The 15683-nt window shown below is 47.2% G+C and overlaps 1 protein-coding gene across 3 annotated transcripts in view; it reads left to right on the forward strand.

The window, feature by feature from the left end:
- man1a2 (mannosidase, alpha, class 1A, member 2) overlaps positions 1–15683 on the forward strand; it is a 61570-nt gene that overhangs the window by 38213 nt on the left and 7674 nt on the right. For 2 of the 3 annotated variants that reach the window (XM_068572214.1, XM_068572213.1), the window contains exons 5-9: positions 2739–2860; positions 9715–9795; positions 12968–13062; positions 13222–13345; positions 13740–13833. In XM_068572214.1, the coding sequence (XP_068428315.1) occupies positions 2739–2860; positions 9715–9795; positions 12968–13062; positions 13222–13345; positions 13740–13833 (516 nt within the window). The remainder of the gene's footprint in view (positions 1–2738; positions 2861–9714; positions 9796–12967; positions 13063–13221; positions 13346–13739; positions 13834–15683) is intronic. The other variant, XM_068572215.1, reaches the window with a different exon arrangement.

Below are 15683 nucleotides of genomic sequence, written 5' to 3' on the forward strand. Positions count from 1 at the left end.
GGAAGTTGGAGCGTGTCAGAGAGTTCAGGTGAGGTAGAAAGACGGTTGTGTGCGCTGTGAATTCAATCAGAGAGTGTGTGTCTGTGTGTGTCCACTCGATGCTGAGCTGATAATTCCCCAAATAAATAAACATCATCCTGGCCAATTTGTTTCAGATAAGCAGCGCCTGGCAACCCTAAACCCACCTTTTTAGAGAGACGATTCAGCCTCATCTGATGCAGTTGGCGCAGCATGAAAGGGAGCATGATGATGGTGCTGCTGGTGCTGCTGGTGTCAAGAAGGACACACAAACAATACACGCCCCGGTGTGAAGGCCGGAGACGTGGTTTAGAGGGGAAAATAAATGTTGGTGCGTCAGGGTTTGAAAGGAGGAAAGCGCAGAAAGATCAGGGAGAAAACCTGACAAGACGCTGATGATGAGAGCAGATGGTTCAGTGGAGGAGGAGGAAGAGGAGGGAGCGGCAAGAGGACGAAGAGGAGGCCGTAGAGGTGCGATCAGGAGGTCGATCTCCCAACACGGACGTGAGCTGAGCTTGAAACCAGAGGAAGTGAAGCGCAAATGAAGATTCTCTTTGGCTTTGAAGTTGATTTTCCAGACGGAGGATAAATAACGGAGGAGCAGTGGAAATGTTCTGAGTCACAGCCGTGGATCGCTGAGGAACGTTGTTCAACCCCAAACCGTGTTTTAAAAGTACGACATGAACACACAGAGCTGAAGTCATTTCTCCACTAAACCGTTACTCTCCAACAGACGAGTCAATAATGAAAATGAACTAATGATGTATTCACGTTGAGGATAATCTAATAAAAGACATCATTTATATCAGTTTTTCTTTATTTGTCACGTCTCTAACACATCTAACGTTACAAAACTTCCTTGTGATTTCAAGTGAACAACAAACAATGCAGATATGAAAGTGTTTTTATCTTAAAATGTGTATCAGCACAGCCAAGATGAATGATTTCTGCCTTTTGCACTCGGCCTCCTCCCAGTATTCTAATCTCAAAGAATCCTGTCATATGGAGATTATTGTTGTCCGTATTATTATTTGAGGGTTTAGAGATCAGTTTAAAGCCTTCAAAATAAAAGCATGTTTAAACCTCAAGCTTTGTTTTTGCACATATTGAAAAAAGAGGACTTTAGAAGGAAAAACATTGTAAAAAACATGATGCTGGATAAGCTTTGCTCCCACAAAGCGGGACGTCACTGCTTGTTCTCTTTCTGGAGAGCTTCGACAGGCCTCTAACTTCGCCTCTTCGACGCCACATTGCAGCGACCGCCGCCGGCGTTCACCTGCAGGGGATGAAGGCGACAGACGGGACGGAGGGGTGAGGGCTGGAGGGGGAGGAGCTCCTCTCCAGCAACAGTCGGCCAATCTGTCAGAGATCCGGCGGGCGGCCGGGCCGTCGTCCTGCCCGGTATTCTCCGAGTGATTTAGAGGTTCCTGTCTGTAAGGATAATATCGCGGCGGCTCCTTCTGAAGATAAGAAGGGACGGGGAACTCAAAGGCCAGCGCCACGGACCTTTATCACCGGGATACGCCGCGAGTGAATGTGACCGCGCATCGAAAAGGAACTGGGACGATCCGCCGAGATCCCAGAATGCCTCGCTGCATTGTTTTACATATCAATGAGGAGATCGACTCCTGGAGATATGCAGGTCGACACACAATAGTTTCTTTATCAAAAAGGTCGTTGTCTGCAGAGGAAATGTGCGTTCAATTTTTATGATACGACACCTTTTAGATATTTTAATCGCTGCGCTAATTAGCTTGATTTCTTATCAAACATTCATTTTAAGCCTGAACATTAACAACATGTCCAGAACTTTCAGATTGAGGTCACGTCGAGGGTTATCTGGCTTGAGGAGGTAGAGGAAATGTTAGACATGATAGTAGTGTGGTCAGAATGTGATGTTCTCCTTTGGCTCTTTCTTTCATTTCTTTAGCTTTAACATTCAGTCATTTGAATCGTGTGTTTTTTTAAAACGAACTACAAAGAGTTCAATTAAAACTCACTTAACCTCAGCTTGTGAAAGCGCCTTTAGCGGATGAACACATCCATCGATTACACTAATTGTACAAGTGTATTACCTGGTGAATGACTATAATTACAGTCAGCAACTGTTGTGTTGGCTTTGCTCCTTACATTTCACATTCCCCTTCTTTTCTGTCCACAACCTCCTCCTCATTCTCCGTACAGCCCGAGAGGAAGAGAGAATAAACTAATTAGAAACAAGAGTCAGAAGCAGCAAGAGAACGTTTGCTAGAAAAACATGGACGACTCAAGAAAAACATGGATGACTCATAAAGAAACGGACTGATTTACAGACTGTGCTCCGTCTTTATTTGGTGAACTCATGTCAAAGCGCCCACTACTGGTCGGAGGATAACGTTGCACAGATTGATAATATGTACGACCAGGTGTCTTCAATACAGCGTGATGTTCATTTAGTAAATTATGGTCACTTAGAGTCAAACGGACCACAAAGCAGGGGACGCTTTAGGGCGGAGCTACAAGGTGATTGACAAGTTCCTGTTCGCTGGTTGCAAAAGTCCCAAATGGCGACGGCCAAATCGCTGAACTCGATACTTCGAATCGTGGGTGACATCATGTTTCGTGAGGAGTTGTCCGCTCGTAACTCACAGTTTTTACACAGAGAGGATCATGGCGTGCAGCGTGGGAGGATAAATGAATCTAATTTTCCGGTTTGTTTGTTTTCTACTGTGTGTTTTGAGCAGGCAACTCCCAGCTGGGAGCGACCATCGTGGACGCCCTGGACACGCTCTACATCATGGGGCTGCACGACGAGTTCAAGGACGGCCAGGAGTGGATCGAGCAGAATCTGGACTTCGGAGTGGTGGGTACCCAAACTTCCTTCTCACACGCTAGGAGACTCAGACCGGAACAAAGGATCAGTGTCTGTGAAAGGGCTTTGCTTGATTACCCGCCGCCTGCTGTGAAAACACACTTAGAAGAAATCACCTCATCAAGGTCAATAGCTAAGTGCGTCGTCTGGTCATCACTGATCGTCTGGCCTCTGATGACAGCAAAGGGGTCGCATTTATTTAATCAGAGGTTTGTTTTGGGCGAGTTACTCTTTGACTTTGTTGTGTGTCGTTTTTAAGACCAACACGGGAACATTGGGGCGTCACACAACATGGCCGCCGGATTGAAAACGGCAACTCTGAAACCAGCAATGGCCGCTGCGTTGTAGCTGCGTTTTCTTTTTAAAGGAACGAGCCATCAGACTTTAAACAATGGTCCACCTCTCTCATCAAGGAGCCCAAACATCTGCGAAACCTGTTTTAGAAACGAATCGCCTCCATTTTTCCCCTCTGTCTATCTTTTCTTCTTCTCCTGCACAATAACGCGTAGGGGGAGGTGTTGGCGAGCGTCCTCTTTCTCTAAATCATTAAACCAATAACATTCAAATATGAGCTTCCAAATCTCCGGCCTTGATTCCCGACTCTTTGTGTCTCTTTCCTCTAATAACCGCCGCCCCCCCGCCTCTCTTTCCATCTTTGCTTTCCCTCCTTTTAAGCTTACAAGCTCGTCTCTTCTCGTCTCTCTTGTCGGTCAGACTCACTTATCCCTCTGCTTCTGTCCTCCCCTCCTATTACCAGCCTCCCTACCTTCTGTCAATCACCTCTCTTCCCTTCTGTTATGTTTCCTCTGTGGTTACGACCCCTTTCCTCATCCCACGTTACCGTTTTTATTATCCTTTTCTCCCTCTTTACTGTCTGTTTTCTCTCATAACCTCTTTGTACTGTTTGGACGTGACCGCTTTATTGTCTCCACCCTCCGTTCTTTCATTACATTTGACAATCGCACTGTTTTTATCTCTCTCTCTATCCATCATCTGCTGTTTTTTTCTTCTTACCCTCCGTCCATCCTCCTGCTTTTTCCTTTATCCCTCTTTTCCCTCAGTAACAGCAGTGTTTTCCTTTTGAATTCATTTCTTCTCTTCATCTACCCCTCCGTCTTCTTCTCTTCACCTTTTATGTCTCTCCTTCATTCACCACTAACTATGCTTCCCTTGTTACCTGTCCTCAGCTGCCGTCCCTCCTTTCCTCCCCCTTTTTTTTTTCTCTAAAAAACCTTCGTCTGAAATCACTATTCTGTCCGTGCCTCCTCTATTTTTTTCCCTCCTCTTTTCTGACTCTGGGTCTGACTCCTGAGCCCGTTAGTCCCCCCGCCGAAGCAATCACAGGGCAGCTCCAGCCGCCGACACTTGGAGGGCTAATTAACCTCAGGATCACTGTGATCGAGCGGCGGGAAAAACCCAGAGGGATGCCGGGAGGAATTTGGGATGAAGAACCGACAACAGGGTGTAAGAGAGAGAGAGAGAGAGAGAGAGAGAAGGAGAGAGATACAAAGGGTTAGATTGGATGAAGGAAAAGATGGAAAGCAGATTGCGGAGGCGGCGGCAAGAGAAGTGTGAAGGAGGGAGGCGGCGCAGATATAGAGACGAGAAAGAAGGAAAAGAGGAAGATTGATTGCAGATTGAGGACGGAGGGGTTTGGATGGACGGAGCAGGAACGATCAGACGGATTGAGGGGAACGCAACAGACTTTTCTTTATTAAAAGGCTTTTAAAGGAGACGTAGCCAGGCAAACGGTATAATGTCTTGGAGTAAAATGGCCGACATAAACGCAACAGAGATGAAGCTTTTATCTGTCCAGCAGAGGCCGTTCTTACTAATCCCAATCCCCCTTTTGACCTTTATGTTTATTAACTGGATCCCCATTTGCTGACGCTAACATAAAACACACACATACACGACGTAAAACACACAGAATAGTTCAAATGGTACATTAAAAGACGAGGATGTAGAGTATCAGAGCCGAGCGAATGCATTATGCATCCATAACTTCTTTAAGGAAAGATCAGGGTCTCACCTGACTGCCTGCTTCTCACCACGCTCCTCAAGACCTTTGCTAGACGCTCGTAAAAAGGTCATCTCCAGTAAAACGGCAAGATTTATACAAAGGTAACGACCACACTGCAGCCAGAATACAGAGAAAGTCTGAGATCAGAGCCATTGGGTTAGAATGACTTTCATACAGGTTGAAAGTATGTGTTGATTGGAACATATGTCACTTCTAACGCTGTTATATTCCGTATGAAAGCTGGACGTTTTGGGAAGTGTAAGTCACGCCGCGTCGAACGCTGCATCACGTGTTTAAAGGTGTCGCTGTAAGTCTTTCAGGAAGTTGGTTGAACAAGGTGTTGAAGGTGGCTTTCTGTGCAGGAAGTTAATCTTTCACAAGTCAGATGTGATCAGTTTTCCATACGGTTCTTCTGAGATGACGAACGGTTGAGTGAGTGATTAAAAGAGATGAGATGCATTGTGGGATGAAGGAAGGAGAGCAGAAAAAGAGGGATATATTCTATATGAGTGGGAAGGAATAACAGTGGATGTTACCAGGAACGTGGGGCATTGTGTAGTGATCAGACCCACACGCTCTGGAATGAAAACACACATTCACCCGACAACAGCAACATTTGGATTCATTAAAGAGAAACGTTCGGGTTTTTCCTGGGAAAGCAGCACAGAAAATATCCGCTGTGATGAAACGACATGAGAGTGGTGGGGAAAAAAGAAAAGGTGGAGGATTATTGATGACAGGGATGTGAGACGATGGAGGGGTTGAATGGAGTAATGAGAGCCGCAGAGAAGAGCAGAAGCTCTTTGGTTACGCAGGAGGCTACGTTTTCATTAGCGCCTTTTTACAACCAGCTTGCATCAGGGCAGGATCCAGGCGTTGGCTTCCAGCTGCTCTTACGTTCATGAAACGTGGAGACGGCTTCAGCTCAAGCTTCACAATGCATCTCTTTTCTTTTTTTTTACCAAACGGGTCATTCCCAGCTCATCGCGAGCAATGCTCTCCCAGCCCGCACTGTAGCTAGCAGTGTAGCTAGCAGTGTCCCTAGCGGTGTAGCTAGCAGTGTAGTTAGCAGTGTCCCTAGCGGTGTAGCTGGCAGTGTAGCTCACAGTGTGTCCCTGCAAGAGTAGCTAGCAGTGTGTCCCTGGCAGTGAAGATGGCAGTGTGTCCCTGGTAGTGTAGCTGGCATTGTGTCTCTGGCAGTGTAGCTGGCATTGTGTCTCTGGCAGTGTAGCTCGCAGTGTGTCCCTGGTAGTGTAGCTAGCAGTGTGTCCATGGCAGTGTAGCTAGCAGTGTGTCCATGGCAGTGTAGCTGGCATTGTGTCTCTGGCAGTGTAGCTCGCAGTGTGTCCCTGGTAGTATAGCTAGCAGTGTGTTCATGGCAGTGTAGCTAGCAGTGTGTCCATGGCAGTGAAGATGGCAGTGTGTCCCTGGTAGTGTAGCTGGCATTGTGTCTCTGGCAGTGTAAGTGTTATTGAGCCCGGCACCTTGTGAAAAGTCAAAAGATTTGTTCAACCCGGTTGGGCTCGGCCACGCCCAGCGTCTCCAGGCGGCGCGGTGAAGCGGGAATAAAGGGCACGGCCTGTATCTCCATGGAGGAGATTAAAGGCATCACTCTTACTCAAGTTTAATCACTCTCCCCGTGCTAACTTTACACTGACCTTAACTGAGGCTGTGTGTGTGTGTGTGTGTGTGTCTGTGTGTGTGTGTGTGTGTGTGTGTGTGTGTGTGTGTCCGTCCGTCAGAGCTAGTTTTACCATTTTTTTTTATCTTGAGGATAGTTTTTTTGAGGTTCACACTGTCCGCCTCCTTTCAAGAAGAATTCCTCTCTTGCAGATTGCAACGACCAACACGCAGTAAAGTTTCTAACAGACGGCCGCCGTACCAAGTTTAAATTACAATCAACTTCAAGTCATGAAACCGACTCATTGGCTCACGGCCAAGTGCTCCGTTTCCCTCAAAGAGCGTTCCCTTTGGGTTCTTTTCCTCTGTGCGTTTGTTTTTTCTTTTTAAACTTTTCTTCACCCGTCATTAATTTCAATGTGCTCGCACCGCTGACCCTAGGGAGCCCGCCGGAGAGCCGCCGGGGAGCCGCGAGGCGAAGCGCCGAGCGAGTGAAGAGAAGAAAGAACTAACTGCGACTTCATCTTCTTTTTCTACTTGTTCTCCTGTTGGAAAAGACACAAAAATGAACACTGGAAGTGGACGACTTCAAACTGCTTTTGTAGAGGAGGGATTCTGGCCCAAGCTTCTTTTTTTTAGCGATAATGCCTCGTTGAACGTAACTGTAACCTGAAGGTCACCGTCACCTGAAGGTCACCGTAACCAATAGAAAACCAGGTCGTAAAGGAACATAAATCATAAATGGCCGCTGTTGAAAGACCTTTCATTTCTTGACAAAGCTTCTCTTAATCCATTTTACATAATGTTCATGTTGTCCAGCTGTTTGTGTCAAAAAGTGTTTCCTTAAAATCATAATTTCATGGCTCTCGTGTGCTTTTTAACAAATGCAACTATACTGTGAGTGTTTCACACCCGTCTCCCTGGATTCAGCCACAGTGCTAATGAAAGATTAAATAGCTGCCATGTCGGCCTGAGCCCAGCAGGGGGTCATTGCTGTAGTTCCCAGTGTTCTGGTGACACACACACACACACACACACCGCCCTCAGATGATGGATGTGTGGGTGTGAGCTCTGCTCAAATGAAGGCAGCCTGTTATCTGCCGCATTAATAACTGTGGTTAACAAAAGCTTCCAGCCGGCTTCACTCACCAGATCCAACCTCAGAGGAGCGAGTTGCTTCTTCTGAACACGCTCGTGGTGAAAACATCGGCGCCGGGTTGTCACGTCGTGTCCTGTGAGGCGCGACGGCCAGAAACATTCTGCCGTTCACTCGTCATGACGTTGCCGATCCTTCACGGTGAAAGCTGCCGTGTTTCGTCACGAGGAGACGATCCTCTGCCGGTTCCCCTCAGCCGGCTTTGCCCAGGGCGAAAGACATGTGACAGCTGTGTGTGTGTGTGTCTGTGCGTGTGTGTGTCTGTGTGCGTGTGTTAACCCATCTTTAAAAGTCATTGCCGGTTTTAATATTTCAGACGGTGTCGACTGCGTTACATGTTTTCTTTTTTTGGTCTTCAAGCGATTTCAGCACATTTTTATTTCTGCTGGTGGAATATTTAAGCCCGACCGTGTGTTTGGCTTTGGACACGCACGCACGCACGCACGCACGCACGCAAAGACTGATGGTACTGAAGGCGGCTTTAACACATGCAGCATAGACTTCTATACAACCAGAGGAGTCGCCCCCTGGTGGTCAATAGAGAGAATGCCGCTTCAACACATAGACTTCTAGACAACCTCTACCGGAGACACATCCAGCGTCTCTTTGTGACTTCGACAAAAATCCCAGACGGCGGCGGCCAAAATGCCAAACTCGATGCTTCAGAACAGGCGGTCCACTCAGCAACGTGTTACATCACAACGCGCTGAAGCGAGTGGAGCGTCTCACCTCATAAACTATCTTTGGCCGACGGCGTCCTTCAGAAAGCGTCCTGTTACAAATGCAATTCACCCCAATTAGTGACAGCTGATGTGACAAACCGCCGGCGACGCTTGTCATTTCCAAGAGCGAAAGCGACGGCGGTAGTAATATCAATAATGCATAATTAATTTCCTTAATAATTTATCGTCCTCTGCGGGGAATAAATCCATAGCTTTTTTTTTTTAAATTCCTTTTAGCTTTCTCCAAACAGAAGAAACGTCTGCAGTCGCTCGCTGCCGAAGCGTCAAGTCGAGTCGTCAAAGCAGCTTCTGGTGCTTGTTGGCCCGTTTTAATACACTGTACTTCAAACACACACACGTGTGTGTGTGTGTGTGTGTGTGTGTGTGTGTGTGTGTGTGTGTGTGTGTGTGTGTCAGACCCACCAGACAACCAACATGAACGCGCTGCTGTGTGTTCTCCAGTGGTGACACGAGCCAGTCGAAATGCACAACGCTGATGATCGCTGGCGGGGAGACGCTCACATACACGGCTCCCCAGGTTGTGTCGACAGAGCGTTTGGTGCTGGATATTAATAGATGTGGATTCATAAAGTGGAGAAGGTGTGTGAAGTGGATGTGGGTCTCAGGAGAGCGAGAACAATGTAACGATGGAAGAGAATCGACTGTCCTCTGGTCCTCTTCTCTTTCACCAGCGCTGACCCGACACTACAAGCTGTTATGATGAATAATAATAATAACTTTACCTATTCAACACCTTTTAAAAAACAGTTTCCACACAGCTCTGACATCAAAAGAAAGGCGATAAAACAGAAATATAATAAAAGCTAAAGAGGGTCAACTTAAACCCTGATAGAGCGGCTCGACAGGTGAAACTATAAAACCAAACTAATTAAGAAATGAGATGAATAAAGCGGTGATAACTGTCATAAAAATGAAGTCGCAGAGTACAAAGAAGAACGACGCATAAAGAGTCTGCGTTCCTAATCTAACGGACAAGTCGAGATCAGCATTTTAACGTGTGTTCAGGTACAGCGCGCTCACCTGAGACTGCTGAGCCTTCTGGGAAAGTTTCTGGGGAAACTACACTGGAGACACACCAGCAGTAGCTCCATTATTCTGTAAGTTAAAGTGGAAAAACACAAGATTTTTACTGATATTAAGTTAAATGTCTCTTTACAAACAGGAACACTGGCCACGCCCCCCCTCCATCTCTCATGGCTCCGCCCCCATCAGTCTGGAGGCTGTTGATCACAGAGTCTGGGTACAAACATACTAATACAGATGTAATAATTTGTTGTTGTTTTGTGCCCTCTTGTTTTCCCAGAATGCCGAGGTGTCCGTGTTTGAGGTCAACATCCGGTTCATTGGAGGACTGCTGGCCGCCTACTACCTCTCTGGACAGGAAGTGAGTCCTCACCTGTGTGTCTGTTACCTGAGCAGAGGAAGAAGGGATAAGGAGAGTCCTCTCTCCTTTTTCACCTCCTCTCCTCTGTGCTTTCCTCTTTCTCCTCCTCCTCTTTCTCCTCCTGATACTTTACCGCATTAAAATGTACTTTTTAAAAAGAAATACATTATTTTTCAGCTTCATTTCACACGAGTGAAAAAGTATTTTCTATCCACTCGTGATTTATTTAAAGAAGAGATGAAAAGAAGCTGATTAGACTTGAACAGCGTTTCCTAGAAAACAAGAACATTGAATATAAAATATATCAAAAGAAAAATGACTTTATTCATTCAGTTCAGGAGAGACTCAGAGAGAGAGAGACACACACACACACACACACACACACACACACACACACACACACACACACACACACACACACACACACACACACACACACACACACACACACACACACACACTGGAAGATGGTGGAACAAATGAGGGAGAAATTTAAATTTCTTTCGCAGCTTTAGTGAATTCCGCTCCGCAAACAAAGCGCCTCACAGACCTGAAGGGACGAAGAGGAGACGAGAGGAAGTGGAGGAGGTGAGGAGAAGCGACGGGAAGAGGACGGACTGTCTGTCCTCGGCTGCTTCAGTGTCGTCGCCTCCGGCTGCTCGCAGCTTAGCGCTCGGCCTCGTGTGTGACAACGGATCATTGGCCGAGTTTAGGACGCGTTTGAGTGGCGGATTACAGCTCGGCCTGTTTCCCCCCGGGACGCGAACACGCATCCAAAAGCTCCTCACGGCTCCAAAAGAGATTCATTTAAATGTTGTGGTGGCTCTGCGGCCCCAGCAGGAGGCCTTCCCCTCCTCTACCCCTCTAGACGGAGGAGGGAGAAGAAGAACTCGGGCTCAATGAATACTGGATTCATCACAAGTACCAGACATGAGGGTTTATATTCATTTATTTATATTCAGTTAACAGAGTCCTGATGAATAGGAAGCTTGTCGTCGCAATTATTATCAGTTAAACAATATCAGACCATCTTGTGTTAGCGCATTTCCAAGTGTGAAGCCCAACCTTCCAAAGTGTGTGTGCGTGTGTGTGTGCGTGCTGTAATGCATTTTAAAAAGCCGAGCTGTGAAGCTGTCAGGGTGATGGAGAGGCGTCGCTCCCCAGAGGGGTTCTCCTCCTCTGGAAGCTTCTCCGGTTTCTTTTTGTTATCGAGAATTTGAGAAGTTGTGAGAAAAGACTTTCGTTAGCTGCTCCGGGAGCTTTGACTTGTTTCTGGAGATGATGAAGAGGAGGAAGATGAGCGTTGTAAAGTGGCAGCGGCCCTCCTCCTCCGATGGCTCGTTTGGATCCCGTCCTGCTCGATGCCGTCGGCAGCCGGACGCCAATAAACCGCAGAGGAGTTTGTTAGCAGGGCCAGAAATCAATGGAGGGCTTTATGATGATTGGACAGGACTAAACACACACACACACACAAAGTTGTAATTTTCTAAACGTAGCTAAAATCTGTAATCCAAAATTAAAAAAATCGGTCAACAAAATTGCTTGAGGCGCGGGACTGTGCGTTCTGTAAGCGGCGTCATGTCCTCTGCTCGTGCGTTTCTTTCCAGGCGGCAGGACGGTTCCCATAGATCTGTTCTCTCCATCAAACCTGTCGGCGTGTTGATGAATCAGCGTCTGCTGAAGTGCTTCTCCTCCGCCGACAGGATGCCGACTGCGACTCCAGCGACCGCCTCTTTGTGTGTTTATTCCACAACTGCCCTGAAGTCAACGAGAATAGAGTAGGAATAGAGTAAGAATAGAGTGCACTTCTCATGTGGGTTTGCTGCAAGCGTTTGTCTCCTCCGTCTTTTGTCTTTTCTTTGATTTGAAGGTTTCCTTCATGAAAAGGCTGTCGACTGTCACTAAAAGCAGAAGGCGGCGTTTACAGCGCGTCCCGCTGTGAGTGTTTGCTTCTCTTATTGAAGGTTTGAAATTCACGCTGTGAATAATTGAATTATTACTGCGTAAGCTTTCATGTTTTGTTTGGGCGTTAATGTGACACCTTTTGTACCGCGGCGTGGTGTTTCTGTGGGATTGTTCCGCTCGCCGGGTTCCCTCAAAGGAACGCTCGCCTTGAACAACAGGACTTGTCAATACATTCTGTAATTTCAAGAAAACATCACTCTACAAAAGATTTACTGAAGACTCGCCTTGGAGTCTGATCCCCAACATTTAAAGGAATGTGTTTTGGCTTTAACTTGTCATTATGAAGTATGTTTTAAATAGCTTCATGAAATGTACAATAATGACACCATTAACGTAGCACAGAATGTTCCTAGCGTGTGTATTGTAGCACACACATCCGCCATGTTGCCTTACGCACCAACCAGGCGCTACAACCAGGCGCTCAGCGTTAGCTGTGTTCCTGACGGTGGCTATGCTAACTAATGCTAACGGTAACAGCCGAAACGCAACTAAGATTCATCATCAAAACAAAGGTTGTCAGGACTGTGAGGGGAAGTTATCTGTTGGTGCTTTGAGGTAAATACATCTCGGCCTCGTTGTCTCCTGAGCAGCTTTTCCAGCATCCACAGAAACGTCTCTCAGCGTCACGCTGGTGTGCAGCGCCTCGCCGTGGGTTTCTTCTTCATCTCTTTGATTGGCACGTTGAGGAAAAAGAACAAGGCGGCAGCAGACACTCCGCTGAGCCTTCATGTGTCTGCCGGCTGCCAGGAGTTGTGTAATCTCAAACCCAACACATGTCCGCTTCCTCCCGTCGGCATTAGACGGCGGTCCCGATAGCGGAAGCTTTTGGCGTCTCACGCGGCTCGGTCGCAGCGGTTTGACCTCCGAGCGTTCTCTTCTCGTGACGCAGCAACATTTGTCACGCCGAGCGGCTCGGCGCGGAGGAGAAGCCGCTCTGCAGCCGGCTCGCCGCCATCAATCTGCTGGGCTCCGACAAGCCGAGGCCATCACTTAGCAATCGTTTGTCTCCTGACGTCTCACTCTGCCTCGCTCTGCCTCCATCCCGCCATTTGTTTTGTCGGTTGGCAGTTGTTTTATGCCCGTACCTGTCGGCCGTGAGCAGAATACCAAGCAGGGGAGGTCGATGGAGCGCGGAGCACTTCCAAGTGAACGTGACGTTGACCAAATTCAGAGTTAACTCTCTCTGTGTTTGTTTTTCTCTCTCCAGGTGTTCAAGCTGAAGGCCGTCCAGCTGGCGGAGAAGCTGCTTCCTGCCTTCAACACGCCCACAGGGATCCCCTGGGCCATGGTCAACCTCAAGAGGTCAGAGACCAGCCCACTGACTCTTTGAGCCCCGTAAAAAACATTGATATCCTTTTAATATGGTCTGTGTAGGATTATTAAAGTCTTTCTTTGCTTGTCCCTCCTCTTCCTCCCTCCTCGTCTCCTTCCTCCATCCTCCTCATCCTCCTCCTCCTCCAGCGGCGTGGGGCGTAACTGGGGCTGGGCGTCAGCGGGCAGCAGCATCCTGGCTGAGTTTGGGACGCTCCACATGGAGTTCGTTCACCTCACCTACCTGACGGGGAACCCGGCCTACTACCAGAAGGTACCGCGGGGCTCTAACCCCCGTACTGCCTCTTTTCCTCCTCCACCTGTTGGCACCAGGTGCTTTCCTGTGTTCCCTTCACCACGCAGACAGAGATCGAGATTGCAGGCATCTATTCGCAAAGAAATGTCCAGGAGGAAATAAAAACCTTCTGCTTTAGTGTGTTCACACTTATATAACTGTTACCTTTCAAAAGAGACCAAAACAATGACTTTACTCCAAATGGTTCAAGTACAGTTTGCATTTTACTTTGAAAACCACTGGAAAGGCGTTTTAGTCTAATTTGACAGGACCGCTGAGAGGTTTTACAAGAGGACGACTGTAATCATCTTTTCCGCCTCTATGAATATTGTAGTTTGTAGTAAAGACCCTGGTGTCTGGTGTTGGTTGACAGGTGATGCACATCCGGAAGCTGCTCGCCAAAATGGACCGACCCAACGGGCTGTACCCGAACTACCTGAACCCTCGGACGGGTCGCTGGGGCCAACGTGAGTACCGCTCCTCTCCCGCTTCACTCCATCACGCGCAGCCAGAGATCATTGATTCCAGAGCAGAGACGAGTCGTCACAAGTGCGACGGAAAGGATCGTCTTTAACGAGAACAAATTGAAGCGAGTGGAAGAAGATAAAAGAGGAGGAGCGCAGTCTTTCCCGGCGCTCTGATTACATCCTGGCGGTTTGCCCGGGGAAATTAACAGATCGCCGAGTGAAGTTAGACGTGCAGTTAAAAAACTCTTCTGGCCCCAGAAAACTGTCATTTCTGGTTGAAGTCATTTAAGACGAGTGTGTAATTAAAGCTGACGGAGCGACAGCCGCGGTGACTCAGCACTTCCCTCTCGGCGGGACAAACAAACGGCTCAATCGAGGTCACAGAGATTTTAAAAGAGACCGAAACAAACGACTTCTAAATGCAGAACGTCAAAGTCAAGACGTCCTCGTTCCCTCAAGAGAACTCCACTGCCAAGCAGTATATGTCAGGTTATTTAGTAGGTAGGTAGGTAGGTGTATAGGTAGGTTTAAAGGTAAGTAGGTGTGTAAATAGGTAAGTGTATAGGTAAGTAGGTATAAAGGTAGGTAAGTGTGTGTATGGGTAGGTAGGTGTGTACGTAGGTAGGTGTATAGGTAGGTAGGTGTGTACATAGGTAGGTGTGTACATAGGTAGGTAGGTGTATAGGTAGGTAGGTGTGTACATAGGTAGGTGTGTACATAGGTAGGTAGGTGTATAGGTAGGTAGGTGTATAGATGTAAGATAAAAACTTGCATGTCAACAAAGTAAACACATGTAAATGTTATTTAAGTAGTTTCCTCTTTCACTCTTTGTAAAACACTTCATTTAAACTCGACAAAGTAAAACCCTGAAAACGTTGTTTTGTTGAAGTTAAACTTTAATTCACGAGTTTGTTGTGAAAACATATTTACGGCTCTAAACACAGTTTTTCTTTAGTCTCTTTGCCGGTTTTCCTTCTTCCGTTTTTCCATCTTCACATGTTTATTTATTTATTCACTTTGCTGCAATTCTGTCTTTTCTTTTACCTTTCATGTTAAATACCATCATTAATCTTCCACTCTGCGTTTCACGGCTCAGAATCAACGGGTGTGAGGAATAAAACCTTTGAGGTCCCGACGTTCATCCCCAAACATTTACTCAGCGTGTTTCCACATTTCCCATAATGCTTCACTCTCTTTCCTCTCTCACTGTTGGCACTTCTTTCCTCACCAGGGAGTGTATTAAATATTCCTTTTTGTTTGTTTCTTCAGCATCTCAGTGGGGCTCTGAACCTGAGAGGGCATTTTAAAACGGGTCTAACCCGCTGGATGACAGACGAGGAGCGTTCGTGGTTTATTATCACAACATTCCAACGGAATATTAAAACAACGCGGACGTTTAAATATTCCCTTTTCAAACTCAGCGCTTAGCTTGTTTTTTCCCGCATTCCCGTCGCTCCGGTGCGACCGTCCGCTCGGGTCGGCTCTTTGGTTCCGTGAGAGGAAATAAAAACATGTGAGACATTTTTAAAAATTGAATATATTTTGTCGTTCGCAGGAAAAGATGAATTTCACACAACGCAGTAAACACAAGATGTTGTCGTGTTTTTATCTGTCGTCGTGTTCGTCTCGCAACAGACGAAGGCCACTCAGGGACAAGTTGGGGGGTGAATAGATGGAGCGCCCCCATTAGTGGACAGATCGGTGGCTTCTGCAGGCAGACTGATGCATTCTGGGCCGGGAGAAGTGACACGGACGCGCAGAGACGGACGGAAGGAGAGCTGATCGATGAGAGCACGAGAACATTAACAGATGGAGGGTTAGCGGGCTGCAGGGGACTGTGTGTGTGTGTG

This window comes from Clinocottus analis, unplaced genomic scaffold (genome assembly GCF_023055335.1).
Source record: "Clinocottus analis isolate CAN_PGR_092001 unplaced genomic scaffold, fCliAna1.0.p SCAF_12, whole genome shotgun sequence".
Classification (NCBI taxonomy): Eukaryota; Metazoa; Chordata; class Actinopteri; order Perciformes; family Cottidae; genus Clinocottus; species Clinocottus analis.